The 15,958-nt window shown below is 57.3% G+C and overlaps 1 protein-coding gene across 1 annotated transcript in view; it reads right to left on the bottom strand.

The window, feature by feature from the left end:
* Nucleotides 1–2,957: 2,957 nt before the first annotated feature.
* The window catches only part of ANO1 (anoctamin 1), a 51,930-nt gene continuing 38,929 nt past the window's right edge, over nucleotides 2,958–15,958 (bottom strand). The window contains exons 20-26 of the mRNA XM_049780898.1: nucleotides 15,295–15,395; nucleotides 14,779–14,921; nucleotides 13,561–13,713; nucleotides 8,781–8,833; nucleotides 7,914–8,098; nucleotides 4,551–4,656; nucleotides 2,958–3,182 (exon numbers count right to left, since the gene is read on the bottom strand). Of these exons, the coding sequence (XP_049636855.1) occupies nucleotides 2,958–3,182; nucleotides 4,551–4,656; nucleotides 7,914–8,098; nucleotides 8,781–8,833; nucleotides 13,561–13,713; nucleotides 14,779–14,921; nucleotides 15,295–15,395 (966 nt within the window). The remainder of the gene's footprint in view (nucleotides 3,183–4,550; nucleotides 4,657–7,913; nucleotides 8,099–8,780; nucleotides 8,834–13,560; nucleotides 13,714–14,778; nucleotides 14,922–15,294; nucleotides 15,396–15,958) is intronic.

Here is a 15,958-nt window from a genome sequence, read left to right as displayed (position 1 = left end):
CTGTGCTGTCGCTCCAGCCTCTTTCTTTCTTCCTTCTCTTCCTTCCTTTTCTTTTTTTTTTCTTTTTTTTTTTAGGTTTTTGGGCCACACCCGGCGGTGCTCAGGGGTTACTCCTGGCTGTCTGCTCAGAAATAGCTCCTGGCAGGCACGGGGGACCATATGGGACAACGGGATTCAAACCAACCACCTTTGGTCCTGGATCGGCTGCTTGCAAGGCAAACGCCGCTGTGCTATCTCTCCGGGCCCTTTCTTCCTTTCTTTCATTCTCTTTCCTTCCTTCCTTTGTTTCCCTTTCCCTCCTTCCTTCTCTTCCTTCCCTTCTTCCCTCCTTCCTCCCTCCTTTCCTTCTCTCATTTTGTTTCTTTTCTCTCCTCTCCTTTCTCTCCTTTCCCTTTCTGTCTCTCTTCTTTCTGTCTCTTCTTTCTGTCTCTTCTTTCTGTCTCTTCTTTCTGTCTCTTCTTTCTGTCTCTTCTTTCTGTCTCTTCTTTCTGTCTCTTCTTTCTGTCTCTTCTTTCTGTCTCTTCTTTCTGTCTCTTCTTTCTGTCTCTTCTTTCTTTCTTTCTTTCTTTCTTTCTTTCTTTCTTTCTTTCTTTCTTTCTTTCTTTCTTTCTTTCTTTCTTTCTTTCTTTCTTCTTCTTTCTACTGTCTTCCTTCCTTCCTTCCTTCCTTCCTTCCTTCCTTTGTTTCCCTTTCCCTCCTTTCTTCTTTCCCTTCCCTTCTTCCCCCTTCCTCCCTTCCTCCTTCCTTTTTTCCTTCTCTCCTTTTTTTTTTTTTTTTTTTTTTTTGTTTTTTTGGCCAAACACCCGGCGGTGCTCAGGGGTTACTCCTGGTTCTCTGCTCAGAAATAGCTCCTGGCAGGCATGGGGGACCATATGGGACACCGGGATTCGAACCAACCACCTTTGGTCCTGGATCGGCTGCTTGCAAGGCAAACACCGCTGTGCTATCTCTCCGGGCCCCCTTCTCTCCTTTTTGTTTCTTCCTTTCTCTCCTTTCTCTCTTTTTCTTTCTTTCTCTCTTTCTTTTTCTTTATTTCTCTCTTTCTTCCTTCCTTTCCTTCTCTTTCATTCCTTCCTTTGTTTTCCTTTCCCTCCTTTCTTCTTTTCCTTCTCTCCTTCTCTCTCTTTCCCTTCCTTCCTTCCTTCCTTCCTTCCTTCCTTCCTTCCTTCCTTCCTTCCTTCCTTCCTTTCCCTTTTCCTTTCCCTCCTTTCTTCTTTTCCTTCTCTCCTCTCTCTTTCCCTTCCTTCCTTCCTTCCTTCCTTCCTTCCTTCCTTCCTTCCTTCCTTCCTTCCTTCCTTCCTTCCTTCCTTCCTTCCTTCCTTTCTTCCTTCCTTCCTGTCTTTCTTCTCAGTCAGGTTTCACTCTCAGCATTGCTCACAGAACCTTAAGAAGTGCCAGGCATCGGACCCGGGTAGGCTGCCTGTAAGGCCAGCACCCTCACCCTGTGCTCTCCATGCAGCCCCACCTCGCTTTTTTCTCCCACTCCACAGAGGTGCCTGCGCCAAAGGCCGCAAGTGCCCACCCAGAACAGACGCTCGACCCAGGGGTGGTGGGATGGGCAGGGTAGAGGGATTGTAGGCCCTGGAAATCCAAAAGGTTCCGGTTGGACTGGCAGGGTCTGGGTAGGAGCTTGGGGCTTGTGTGGAAGGCTGCTGGGAAGAGATGAACAGAATACATGTGCTCCAGAAACACCAGACGCATGTATTTGTTCCCATGTGTCCACATACCCCACCCCAACACACGTTCCCCACAAACACGCACACATGCCTAGCCCTTCGCCAAGCACCTGGACACGCACAGACATCAAGGAAGGGGAAGTGATGGAGGGTCCCCCGTGGACAGGAGGAGACAAGCCGCCAAGGGCCTCCCCCCTACACCCCCAGGCTCTGGGGAGAGCCCGGGGCCAATGTCACACACACACTGGCTCTGTGAGGGAAGCATTTTTGGTGTGTTCGGGTTTATTTGGATGTAGTTACAGTCACTTAAAAAAAAGCTGATTTCTTGTGGATAATCACCTACATTTTAATACAAGATGTACATACAAAAAAAAAAAACCCCGTTTCAAACCATTTACTGTACAAGAGAAAAGAGAAGCAGGGAGCAGGTTGGGCATGGAGGGGAGACACAGAGGAGCCCCCCAATCCTGGGGGCGCTTCCCCCGCACACTCCACCCTGGCACCCCGATCCTTGCAGGGCCTCGAGGGTGTCCAGGGAAGCTGCTCTTACAGGTGGAAAAGGCTGACTATTCAACACTAACTTTCCTGTAGTAAAAATATAGAGAAATAGTACCAAAATAGAAGCCTTTATTCGTAAAAATCTTTGGTAATAACAGTGTTGGAAATACCTCGCCATGATACTGGGGAACTAATAAAGACCGTCCACCTTTGAGAGAGAGAGAGAGAGAGAGAGAGAGAGAGAGAGAGAGAGAGAGAGAGAGAGAGAGAGAGAGAGACTCGACCCTCCTATCCACCCTGGCTTTGATTACAAAATAAGAACCACCCAATAAATATTTTAAATCAGCCTCTGGCGGAAGAGGAATGCTCCATCCTGAAGAGGGGGTGATGGTGGCCACTGGGCATCCCCCTCTTGTAAGGTCGTGGGCACAGCCAGGCCCCGGGTCCTCCCTGCCCAGCATCAGGGCCCCAGGACCAAGTTTTTCCCACCCCAAAGCCAGGTGCCACTTGGTGGCCTGAGTCCCGCCGTCCCTTCCTCAAGCACCACCCATGGGGGCCCCTCTCTCGAACCCGGAGCATTGGAGCGAGCATACTGTCTGTGGGGCTCTGCTCAGCTTTCCCGGGGGACCTCGGCCACCCCGATTGCCCCATCCATCGCCACCCTTGGAGAGAAAGAAAGGAAAGCCCCGTATCAGGGCATGTGCAAAAACCAGGGGGGACAGGAAGGGTGGAGAAGGGGCCTGGAGCCCGGCCCGGAGGGATGAGCATGGGCATCAGGGGCCGCTACGGGGTGCCGCCGAGGTCGGAGGGCCCATGGCTGTGGTTGGGGTCCGTGCCTGGCCCGTGGGCCTTGTCGCGCCAGGACTCCAGCAGCTGCTGCTTGTCCTGCTCCTCGCGCATGAACAGCTCCACCAGCAGCGCCTTCTCCTTGCGCACCTGCTGGCTGATGTCCTTGGGGATGTCGGGGATCACCCAGTCCACGAAGTCGCTCATGAACATCACCAGGTTCTGCGGGACACACGCGAGGGCCATGGGTTCCGCTGGGTCGCAAGACTTGCCCACTGGCCCTGGCCCCCCAGCCCCATCCCAGCAGCCCCCAAGCCTCACTCCGCCTGCTTTAGGCACGCCTCCACCCCTTCCTGGCTTTCGTGGTGGCTGGGTGACCCCTTTGCCCTCAGTGGCCCCAAAGTGTTTATAGCTTTCTTTCATTCTCCCTTCCTTCCCTCCCTCCCTCCCCCTCTCCCTTCCTTTCTTCCTTCTTTCCTTTCTTTCTTCTTTCCTTCCTTCCTTCCTTCCTTCCCTCCTTCCCCTCCTTCCTTTTTTCTTCCTTCCCTCCTTCCCTCCTTCCTTTTTTCTTCCTTCCTTCCTTCCTTCCTTCCTCCTTCCTTCCTTTCTTCCTTCCTTCCTTCCTTCCTTCCTTCCTTCCTCCTTCCCTCCCTCCTTCCTTCTTTCCTTCCTTCCCTCCTTTCCTCCTTCCTTCTTTCCTTTCTTCCTTCCTTCCATTTTCCTTCCCTTCCTCCCTCCCTTCCTTCCCTCCCATTTTCCTTCCTCTCTCTCTCCCTCCCTTCCTCCCCTCCCACCCACCTTCCCTCTCACCTTCCTTCCTCCTTCCTTTCTTCCCTCCCCTCCCTCCCTTCCCTTCTTCTTTTTTTTTTTTTTTGGTTTTTCGGGCCACACCCATTAGATGCTCAGGGGTTACTCCTGGCTACGCACTCAGAAATCGCCCCTGGCTTAGGGGAACCATGTGGGACACCGGGGGATCAAACCGTGGTCCTTTCCTTGGCTAGCGCTTGCAAGGCAGACACCTTACCTCTAGCGCCACCTCACCGGCCCCAACCTTCTTCCTTCTTTCCTTCCTTCCCTCCTTCCTTCCTCCTTCCTTTCCAAGCCCCATACCCAGCTGTACTCAGAGGCTATTTCTGGCTCTGTGCTCAGAAATCACTTCTGACAGTGCTCGGAGGACCCTATGGATGCTTGGGATCAAACCTGGGTCGGCCACATGCAAGGCAAATGCCCTGCCCGCTGTGCTATTGCCCTGGTCCCTGTTTGCCGCTGGCTTTGAAGCACATGGCCCGGAGGCTGAAGGGTGGATGTGAGTGTTCAGTGCTCCCCCAAATTACTGGGGAGCACGCCTAATGCTGTGGCCATGGCCACTCTTGATGTCCTAATCAGGGCCCCCGTCTATGTCCAGGCCCCTACAGAGCTGAGGGGAATCCTGGGGGTCTATGCTGAACTCACACAGGTGGATTGAGGTAAGGACTGGGTCCCGGGCATTGGTGAAGTTGTCCCCCACGTGGGTGTGAGCCCTTGTTCCTGGACCGAGGCCCCGTGAGGGTCCTTCCTACCGGCCCCCCCCCCAGCCCTCCTGGCACCCACCTGGAAGACGATGACGAAGGCCAGGCGAGCAGCCAGCACGGCCCAGAAGTCCTTGGAGATGTCGTACTTGTGCTCCGACCACGGGGGCTCCCGGTAGTCCTTGTACCTGCCACACAGGGAGGGCTTGGAGAGTGCTTGCGGGGCAGGGGGCCACAGGGAGCCCCACAGAGGGCCAGGAGGTACTGACTTGTATTTATTAAAAAAACAATTGGGGGGGGGTCAGAGAAATAGCACAGTGGTAAGGCATTTGCCTTGCACGCAGCCAATACAGGACGGACCCTGGTTTGAATCCTGGCATCCCATACGGTCCCCCGAGCCTGCCAGAAGCGATTTCTGAACAGAGCCAGGAGTAACCCCTGAGCACCGCCAGGTGTGACCCAAAAACCAAAAAACAATTTTTTTTTTTGGTTTTTGGGCCACGCCCGGCAGTGCTCAGGGATGACTCCTGGCTGTCTGCTCAGAAATAGCTCCTGGCAGGCACGGGGGACCATGTGGGACGCCGGGATTCAAACCAACCACCTTTGGTCCTGGATCGGCTGCTTGCAAGGCAAACGCCGCTGTGCTATCTCTCCGGGCCCTATGTTTTCGTTTTATAGGGCTACAGCCAGCCATGCTCAGGGCTCGCTCCTGGTGGTACTCGGTGCCCTCTGGGCTGCCAGAGATCAAGCCGAACCCGGGTCAGCTGTGAGAAGAAAGCACCCCTCCTCTCGCTGTTCTGTCTTTCCGGCCTGAGGAGCATCTTCCCCAAAGGAGCTCGGTGGCTCTCATGAAGCAATGGGGAAGGGGGTGTCCCAGCCTGACACCCCTATCTTTTTTTTTTTTTTTTTTTTTTTTTTTTTTTTTTTTTTGGTTTTTGGGCCACACCCGTTTGACGCTCAGGGGTTACTCCTGGCTATGTGCTCAGAAATCGCCCCTGGCTTGGGTGGACCATATGGGACGCCGGGGGATCGAACCGAGGTCCTTCCTTGGCTAGCGCTTGCAAGGCAGACACCTTACCTCCAGCGCCACCTACCCGGCCCCTGACACCCCTATCTTAGCCTCACCTAAGCCCTCGCAACCTCAGGTGGCTTCACAGCTTGGGAATGCCTCTCCTGGCTCCCCACGGGGCAGGGAACCTTCCACTGGGGTCAGGAAAGCCTGAAGGGGGCAGGGAGAGCCCCCTGAATTCTAGGCAGGGGTGGGCTCTGGACACCAAGTCCTTGTTGGTCTTCTAAAATCTGGGGTGCCCGAGGGGACTTGAGGGGAGACAGGTGCTTCTGGGGTCAGGCCCCACCTTACTGTGTCTCTGGGCCCTGTTTTTTGTTGTTGTTTTGTTTTGTTTATTTTTGGGCAACACCCAGTGGTGCTCAGGGCTTACTCCTGACTCTGCACTCAGGAATAATCACTCCTGGCAGGTTTGGGGGACCCATGAGATGCCTGAGACTGAACCCAGGTCCATCACGTGCAAGGCAAATGTCCTCCTCACTGTGCTCTTGCTCCAGCCCAATGAAAAATTATGTTTTTCGTTCTTGAAAATGATATATTCTCATTAGACTAGGACAAAGCTGTATGACTTAGAACTCAAGAACTCACACTTTTTTTTTGTTTTTTGGGGGGGCATCTCTGGCAGTGCCCCGGGGGTTCCTCCTGGCTGTGTGCTCAGGAATCACTCCTGGTGGGCTCAGGGGACTCTCTGGGATGCTGGGGATCAAACACAGGCAAATGCCCTCTCCACGATGCTCTGGTTCCAGCCCCACTGGGCTCTGGCTTGGCCTCGCTGACCTCCCCGGCCTCCGGTCACAGGCATTTCCTGCGCAGCTGCCCTGAGCCAGACGCCCCCTGTGGGAGGGGCCCTGGGGCCCTGCCAGCCACCCTGGGCAGTGCCACATTTCAGGAAGCAGCTGGCTGGGACTCGGGAGCACGGAGCTGCCAGCACGGACAGGACCAGGCTGGGTCGGGGCCGGTGCCAACTTTGCAGCCTTCCCACGGGCACGGGGCTCCGTTCCCACAGCCACCGCCGAGCCATACGTGCCTTCCGGGTTCACTGCACCGGGATGCTGGGAAACAACCCTGAGCCCCAGGCAAACTCCTACGCATCCCTCAAAACCCGCTGCCACCTCGCCCAGAGTTGCCTCACCTCTGTCAGGAGGACACGTGTGTCCTCAGCCTGGGCCCCTGGGGGAAAGGCAGAAATGCCCTCAGTGGGTGAAGGAGTGCCAGGGACAGGATATTCTTAGGGGCACAGGAATGAGTGATGCCCCTCAGCCTTTGCCCAAGCCCTTTCATACACCCTCGGCCCTGAGTACTGCTGGGTGCCCTGAGTGGCAGGTGTGGAGGGCGGGATGGGGCGGTCCCTGAACCCTGGCACACAGGCAGGGCCGCCTGGTGCTGCCTGTTGTGGGAGCAGTGGAGAGCGGGACCCGCCATGGTGATGTGCCCAGGCTTGTCCCTGTGGGACAGGAGACCCCACTAAGCACTCGGTGGAGGGCTGGGTGGAAAGCCGCCTAGGTTTAGGGGTGCTGGCACCCCTACATTTTAGTCTATCTGATCAGTGACTGAGTATGCCCCACCCTCCTGGAATACACTTAAATTCGGCTGATTTGATCTGAGTTGGACGATTTTGGCGCATTCTGGACATAGCTGGTTTGGGGCGAGGCAGGTGGGGGTCACCCACCTGGAGGGGGGTGGGAACCGTGACTCCTTTTTTTGTTTGTTTGTTTTTTTTTTTTGGGTCACACCCGGCGGTGCTCAGGGGTTACTCCTGGCTGTCTGCTCAGAAATAGCTCCTGGCAGGCACAGGGGACCATATGGGACACCGGGATTCAAACCAACCACTTTAGGTCCTGGATTGGCTGCTTGCAAGGCAAACGCCACTGTGCTATCTCTCCGGGCCCGAACCGTAACTCCTTTTGACACCTGAAACCCCAGAGCTCCCCAGGAAAGACTTGGGGGCCCCTCTTGAGGCGTCTCCCCAGAGACCCCTGGGAGGGCTTCGCATTGCCTGACCTCCTAATCACATGTCTCCACTGGTCAGTAGCCATGACCTTTGGGGATGTGCAGGGAACAACGTCCCACAGGACACAGCCCATGGGGTAAATCTGACCACATTGGGCACATAGGCAGAGTGGGTCACGGGGCACCGCCTCCCACTTGCCAGGCAGGTGCTTCAACCGCGGAGCCATCCTCAGAACCCCGTGGACCCGCAGTCTTTTGCCCTGGGGGCCAGGTGGCAAACCAACAGAGGGGCCTAGATCAAGCCCGGCCTAAAGCTGGAATGTAGTTTGCAGTGGTGGGGGAAGCATTTCTCTTTTTTTCTGGAAACCAAACCGAGCCTTGAGACTCCCCCACCCCCTCTTTCCCTGTCCCCCTAGATCTGTACAGTACCTGCAGATCTGCACCTCGTAGCCCAGGCCCAGGGGGTCATTGGGGGCCGTGCCGGCCTGGAAGTCGCTGACGTTGAAGGAGGAGAGGGTGTGGTTGACGAAGCCCCACATGGTCCCGTTGTTGCTGTACATGTACAAGTACACCAGCCTCGGGATGAAGTCAGACGTGAAGGAGATGACGAAGGCCTGTGGGGACGGCAGGTGGGACATGCCATGTCGGTAGGGACCCTTCTGGCCATGCTCCACCCGTAGGTCCCACCCGCCCACACCACCCCTAGTCTGCTCTGGGCCTCAGCAACGGGGGGAACAGTGAATGCAAAAGAGAGTTTGCATGTGGTACCTCTGGAAACTTAGGAATAGGGGGTGGGCTCGGTGCTGCCCCTCACTGACCCCTCGGGGCCTTCATAGCTTTGACCTGTTGGGTCCAGCATCCTTACTGGACAAAATAATAGTGACCACTCAGAAGCAACAAGCTCTGGGGCCAGAGCCATAGCAGAGTGGGGAGGGTGTTTGCATTGCATGCGGCTGACCCGGGTTCGATTCCCAGCATTCCAAAGGGTTCCCTGAGCTTGCCAGGGGTGATTCCTGAGCACAGAGCTAGGAAAAAAAAAAAAAAACCCTGGATGCTGCTGGGTGTGGACCCCAAAATAAAGAGCAGGTCTGCACTTGGGCTGTGTCTCTCCTGCCCTGTGCCCTTCTGTCTATTTGTCTCTGTTGCAGACACTCAGCCCCGCTGGACCGGGGGTAGGATAAGGCTCCTGGTTGCAAGAAAGAGTCTGAGAGTTTCTGTTCTGCAGCCTCTCCTCCCAGGGAGTGGGGACCCAGGCCTCCTGAGCCCATGCGACATGCAGCCTGGGTTGGCACTCACGTTGATGATGACGGCTAGCTTCCCAACACCGCGAAGGATGTTGTACCAGATCCCTGGGGAAGAGAAACAGAGAACCGCACCTCAGATAGGTACTGGGACTTGGGGTCACAGACACGCAGCGTGTCAGGGGTGGTGAGCCAGAGTGAGCTATAGGGAGAGGGCGCTTGCCTTGCACACAGCTGACCTGGCTTCGATCCCCGGCATCCCATGTGGTTGGTTCCCAGAGGGCCGCTTGGGCCTGCACGGCTGCCCCACAGAACCGCACCCCATCAGCCACCCATGGGACCTTGGCCAGGGTTCTGGCCACAGGGCACGTGCTGGCCTGGTTGTGGCCTTTGCACGGCGAGTGGGACCCCAGTGCACATCTTCCTTTTCAGAGGGATCTGGGTTCGACTGCTCAGGCTGGGGTGGTGGGCACGGAGCCTTTGTTGGGGTCTCAGAGCTTTGGGAGGCTCCGGGGACTTCTTGATGCCAACACACAGGCTGGGCTGCTGGCAGCAAGAAAGTGCATCAAATAAGAAGAAAAAAAAGTGCATCAAAAGGCCCCGCCCACCTGCCTGACCCCGCCCACTAAAGACCAAACCCAGCACCCAAGCCCCTCCCACCAGCTAGACTCCTCCCACCAACGAGACCCCGCCCATCAACCGGACCACGCCCACTAGCCAGGCCTGTCCTGCCAGCTAGGTCCCTCCCAGCTAGACCACGCCCACTGGGCCAGGCCCCTCCCACCACCCAGAGGTCTACCAGCCAGGCCCCGCCTACAGCTAGACTCCTCCCACACCAGGATCCTCCCACGAGCTCGGCCATGCCCACCACCTTGACCCAGGCCAGTCAGACCCCGCCCGTCAGCCAGAACCATCTGTTAGACCACGCCCACCCACCAGCTAGACCACACCCACCGAGCAGGCCCCTCCCATCAGCCAGCCTCCAGCCCAGTGTGTGTTTGTGTTTGGGGGACAGTGGGGCCCAGAGCTGGCCCAGAACTGGCCTTCCTGGGGCACAGCTCCCTTGGGAGCTCCCAGCATGCAGGCTCATCTCCACAGCAGTGCTGGCATCTCGTGTGGCACCCCTTGCAGGCTGGGCAGATCTGGCCTCAGCCCACCCACCTCTGAGTGTGCCTACACCCCGATAGTCTCAGGGGACTCTCCTGTGGGTGTCTACACCCGAATGTCTACTAATATGGGCCCCAACTACACAGAAGGGCCCAATGACCAAGGGAAGCGGTCAAGGGGCCCGGGACACGGCCTGAGGCCTGACATGTTCTGGTATGCCTGGAGTTCTGGTTTGATCCCAGCAAGGTCTGCACAGTCCTGGGACCCCCTAGCATCCTCAGGGAACCCCCCAACTCTCACCCAAACAAGAAATGCAACAAAGGCAGTCGGACAGACCCTACAGGTCTAGCGTCCAGGAGTGAGTGGGGGGGGGCTCCTCCCTGGCTGCAGGCCGGTGTCGGCCCGGACCTGGCTCTTGTTCTGGGTCCCTGTTTCCAGCCAGAAAGCCTGGTGTCGGCGTGGGGGTGTGCCCAGGGGAGGAGAATTTGAGCTTGGCTTGCAGGGGCAGGAGGGGGGTTCCAGGGGAAGCTAGCCAGGGGCAGGGGGAGAGGCTCAGATGGGGAGATGGGGTGTGGGCCACCACACTGGGCTATCGACGTCCCTCACATCTCCTTGTTTTGTGTGTATGTGGGGAGATTTGGGCCATTTTCCGTGGTGGTGGGGTTACTCTTGAATCTGTGCTCAGGGTTTTGATGGGAGTGCTCAGAGGACAGGCTTGCCTGCAGGAAAGTGCTTCCCCTGCCTGTACTGTCTCTCAGGCTCCTGTGAGTTTTTTAGTGGGGGGCACACCTGGCAGTGCTCCGGGGTTCCTCCTGGCAGGCTCGGGGACCCTATGGGAGGCTAGGAATCAAACCTGGGTTAGCTGTGCACAAGGCAAATATCCTCCCTGCTGTGCTGTCGCTCTGGCCCCTCCTATAATTTTATGGAAGGTGTAAGACATTCCCCCCACCATCAGCATCCTGGGGGCAGATTCCCCAAACTCCAAACCAGGACCACAAGCATGGGGGGTGGGGTGGGAACTTGCATTCTCAGAGCTCAGCTGTATCTGTGACTTCCTGGGGCACAGCACAGCTCTGACCAGGACCCAGGGGGCTGGTGCTTTGGGGGAGACCCTGGGGCATCCTTTAGGGAGACCCAGTAGGGGTGCAGCCTCACACCTGCCTCCTGCACCCTCAGACATTTTGGGGGTTCCAAAGCCCCTTCCAGGCATGCCGTGTGCCCAGAAGCTGCGTACAGCTCTGGACTCTCCCCTGGAGGGACCAAGGCAGAAGCAGGAAGCTTGTGGGCTGCGTGTCAAAGGTCAAGGCTGGGTGGGACCTGGGAGACAGGACAGTGGGCTGGGTGCTAGCCTTGCATGCAGCTGACCTGGGTTCAAATCCCAGGACCCTTCTGGCATCCCTGAACCTTGCCAGGAGTGATCCTTGATTACAAAGGCAGCAAGTAAGCCCTGAGCCTTGCAAGGCCATCTAGCCCATATCTTTCCCACCAGAAAAAGAAATCTGATCAGGACATGGGGCAAGGGGTTCCTGGGGTACAGGTAGCTTCCCTTACTGGCCCTGCCTCCATTCCTGGCCCTGTGGGCAAAGGTCCTGGGGCCACCAGGCTCTTATGCCCTGGTTCCCCCCCCCCCCAGGGCCCTGCACGGATCACAGGAGCAATACAAAAGCAGTTGCTTCCTCCTCAAGGAAAGGTTAAGGAGCCGGATGTGCGGACCAAGGCCCTCCCCCACCACCAGGCAGCCGGCTGCAATCAGGAAGCGGGCACCAGGGCCCTGGGAGTCTGGGGGGATCCCCCTGTGTGTACCAACCCCCAGCAAACCCTGGAGGGTGTGTGTACATGGGGGCAGGGACGGTGGCCACGGGGGAGGCTTGGGGTCCCTCTTGCTTGGGAAGCGGGTGCAGGTTTCAGGATGTTGTCCAGGGCCGGGGTCTGGGGCTGTGCCAGCTGGAAGGTGCCAAAGCAAACACCAGCGCCCGGGACTGGCCAGGGGCCGAGAATTGGGCCTCTGTGGGCAGAGCGAAGCTGGGGACGGAGCATCTGGTCTCTGGACACGGCGGCCAGACCCTGGAGTGTCAGGTGCACCTGGCTGGTGGCACTGGGTACCCCATGCGGCGCTCGGCCCTTCGAGGGGGGCAGTTTTCCTGGGCAAAGCTTCTTTCCGGGGGCTGTGGGGCTCTGGCCGTGGCCAGGCCAGGCTTTCTGGCTAGAAACAGGGACCCAGGACAAGAACAAGTTCCGGATCTGACTCTGGTCTGCAGCCAGGGCAGGAACTCAGAGCTGGTGCTGAGCCTGCAGGAGTGGGCACGAGGCCCCCCACACTCCGACGGGGTGCACTGCTCTGGGCTGAAGCTGCAGGAAACTGCACAGGCCCTTCAATTGGTTTGGCCAAAGCCTGGCTGGGACAAGAAGGGCCTGGTGGAGGCAGGTCAGTTTGGGGGTGTCTGAAGCAGAGACCATATGCTCCCCCCACAGAAATTTGCTCAACCTCCATGCTGCTCCCCTTCTCCCCCTTCTCAAGCCTTTCTGACCCTCCTAAGGCAAAGGGGGTGCTGCAAGGTATGCCTGATGTCACCCCATGTCAACCCATAAAGGCTATTCGCTCCCCTTTCTGTTTTTGTTTTTGTTTTGTTTTGGGGTCACTATCGGCAGCATTCAGAGGTTACTCCTGGCTCTATGCTCAGAAATCGCCCCTGGCAGATTCGGGGGACCATATGGGATGCAGGGATTCAAACCACTGTCTTTCTACATGCAAGGCAAACGCCCTACCTCCATGCTATCTCTGGCCCCTCACTCCCCTTTCTATCCCCAGCCCTGGGGCCCCTGAATCTGTCTTTGGGGGAACAAGGTGATGGGTCTGCCCCCTCCCCCATGGGTGGAAGTGACCAGCAGTGGCCATGGCAGGGGGCAACAATTTTTGGACAGAAGTACCCCTTCTGTAAAGGTCGGTGGTCTTGGAAGCCCCTCCCCAGGGAGGAGATGGGGAAATGAGACCCCATCCTCTGAGCTAAGACTGTGAATCTGTGAGACCCCTCATTTCAAGCCGTCAAGATGATGATGATGACGAACAGGGGACCCCACCTCCATCTCTGTTCCTGGTGAGAATGGCAGAGTTGGTGCCAAATACACGGTGGGGGGGGGTTGTTAAACAGGGGTTGCCAGGACACTCTGCCAGCATCCCCAACTCCCTTCAAGATGAAGATGTCCTAACAGAAACGCGCCACACCCACCCGCAGTGCTGGGACGGGATGGTTTTCTGTTAACTTAAAACACACACACATGGGGCCGGGCGGTGGCGCTAGAGGTAAGGTGCCTGCCTTTCCTGCGCTAGCCTTGAAGGGACCGCGGTTCGATCCCCCGGTGTCCCATATGGTCCCCGAAGCCAGGAGCAACTTCTGAGCACATAGCCAGGAGTAACCCCTGAGCGTTACCGGGTGTGGCCCAAAAAAAAAAAAAACACACACACACACATGTGAACCACCAGTGGTACACGCCCGACTCACTGCCACCTGAATTCTTTTTAAGACCCACCGGCAATGGGGCTGAAACAATAGCACAGTGGGGAGAGCGTTTGCCAACTTGGGTTCCTGGGTTCGATCCCCAGCACCCCCCTGAGCACTGCCAGGAGTGAGTCCTGAGCGCAAAAGGAATGGAAAAAAATAAATTCCCACTTCCTTTAAACTCTGGGGGCTCAGAGCCCCTGGTACCCCTGCAGGCCGGGCCTCACTCACCAATGTCCTTGGCCCTGACGGCCACCGGCCGCCGCAGCTCCGTGACAAACTTCTTGGCATCCAGGCGGATCTCGATGATATTGTTGAGGAGGGCGAAGAGGGGTGCCAGCGGGAAGGAAGCCACGAAGAGGGTCACGAAGCCAAACTGGATGACTGGCAGAGGAGAGGGTCAGTCGGGGAAGGGCCAGGGGCCTGAGACAAACCCGAGAGCCCTGAAGGCCCCTCCTGATCTGGCCTGAGACAATCTGGCTCCTTTCTTTGCTCCTTCCCCACAGCAAGCCAGTTTGGGGACTCCATGGGGTCTGGTGGAGGGACAGGGGTGGCTGGGGGCAGAGGAAGGCACAAGGAAAGACCCTCGGGGCTGAGTGAAGGGCCGGGAGTTTCTGGACATGGGGCTTCAGAGCCCCCAGCTCAGGGGTACATGCAGGGATGAGATGGAGGATTGAGGGTCCCTGCATGTATGTGGGTGTGGTGGGGCTGAGCCCCAGCAGGGCTGCAAGAGCTCAGTTGGCTAAACTCTCATTTTTTATTTTTTTGAATTTTGGGGACCACACCCGGCAATGATCAGGGCTCTCTCCTGGCAGTGCTCGAGGGACCCTACAGGATGCACGGGATCGAACCCAGGAACGGCCGCATGCAAGGCCAATGGCTTCTCCACTGTGCTGTCACTCCAGCCTTAATTTTGCCAGTGACCTCAGCTACCCCCAGCCTGGACATTTTGCCCTCAGCCAATCGCTGGCCAGTTTCTCATCTAGAGGTCAGGAGGTCAACACCCCACCTTGTGGGGATTCAGGGGTGGTCAGGGAGCTGACAGTTGCCTGGGGGTGGTCTGGGTTTGTTTCTAACAGAAAGTGGCCCTTCGCTTGCTCAGTCCCATGGTCTCGGGATGAATTGTGAATCTTTTTTTTTTTTTTTGGTCTTTGGGCCACACCCGGCGTTGCTCAGAGGTTACTCCTGGCTGTCTGCTCAGAAATAGCTCCTGGCAGGCACGGGGGACCCTATGGGACACTGGGATTCGAACCAACCACCTTAGGTCCTGGATCGGCTGCTTGCAAGGCAAACACCGCTGTGCTATCTCTCCGGGCCCTGAATTGTGAATCTTGGGGTGCAGTACTCACTCATCGCCATGGACTGGGGGTGACTGGTGAATCTGGGGGTATAGCATTCACTTGTCCCCATGGGCTCGGGGGACTGTGAATCTGGGGGTGCAGCACTCACTCATCTCCATGTACTCGGGGGTGAGCCCGGCAAAGGGCTCCAGCGTGAAGTCGCCCTCGTAGCGCTGTTTCCGCTTCACGCTCTCATGCTCAGTCGCGCGGCCGCGTTTCAGCCTCAGGTAGCGGATGAACTTCTTCATCTTCCTGGGGGTGTGACACAGCTGAGCCCCCACACTATGACCCCCTAACCCCGTGCTCCTGACCTCGAGTTGGGGATTTAGGGCTGACTCCCTCCTTCCCTCCCGGACGGGCCCGGACAGGCCTCAAGGCTCCAGGGACATTTCAGGAAAAGAGGCATGGGAGTGTAAAATGCCTTGCTCTTGGGGGACCCCCCACTCACTCTTGGGGGACCCCTCGCAAATCGAGAACCCACTCTTGGGTATCTTCTGTCCTCAGAGTGCGTCCAGTAGTGGGGTAAGCCCCAGTCATAGGATGATTCCACTTTGGGGGGGAACCAGTGGCTCTTGGGGTGACCCTCACCTCCTGAGTGATCCCACCCTCAGGGCCCCCCACTCACGGGATGCCGATTTCAAAGAGGTTGTTCTGGATGAGCTGTTTCCCCAACATGATGATGCTTAGCTGGATGCATAGCTCCATGAGGCAGCCCCCGGGCGCGCACTGGAGGGGGACATGGAGATTAGCACCCCACAAGAGTCAGGCAGGGCCGGAGATGCCGCCTGGCCCTTCCAGCGGGTCTTCCAGAGAAACAGAGGGGACCAGGGCACCGTGATATTGTCTGGAGAGGGCAGAGCTGGCAGGCACCTGGGAAAGGCACGGCCCACGGGCAGCTCTGGAAGTAGACAGAGGCTGGCAGTGATGTAGCTGGGCCTGGGGCCCAGGTAGGGGGACAGTGGAGGAGGGACAGGGAGCTGTGGGGGCTGCTGGCCCCACTCGAGGCCCCAGAACCCTCCCAGAGACCCCATGACTCTCCCAGTAGGCTTGTTTTTGTTTTTTTTTGTTCTTGTTTATTTTTGGTTCATACCCGGCAGTTCTCAGGAGTTACACCTGGCAGGTTGGGGTACCCTGGTCCAACCCCTGACTTTGTAATTTTGGGGGGACCCATACCCAGTGGCTCTCAGGGGTTTTTCCTGGCTCTGTGCTCAGGAATCACTCCTGGCGGGCTCAGAAAACCCTATGAGATGTTGGGGATTGAACCCAGGTTGGCCACGTGCAAGGCTAAC

The sequence above is a fragment of the Suncus etruscus genome, chromosome 9, assembly GCF_024139225.1.
Source record: "Suncus etruscus isolate mSunEtr1 chromosome 9, mSunEtr1.pri.cur, whole genome shotgun sequence".
NCBI classification, from domain to species: domain Eukaryota; kingdom Metazoa; phylum Chordata; class Mammalia; order Eulipotyphla; family Soricidae; genus Suncus; species Suncus etruscus.
This window is presented reverse-complemented; position numbering and strand designations above follow the sequence as displayed.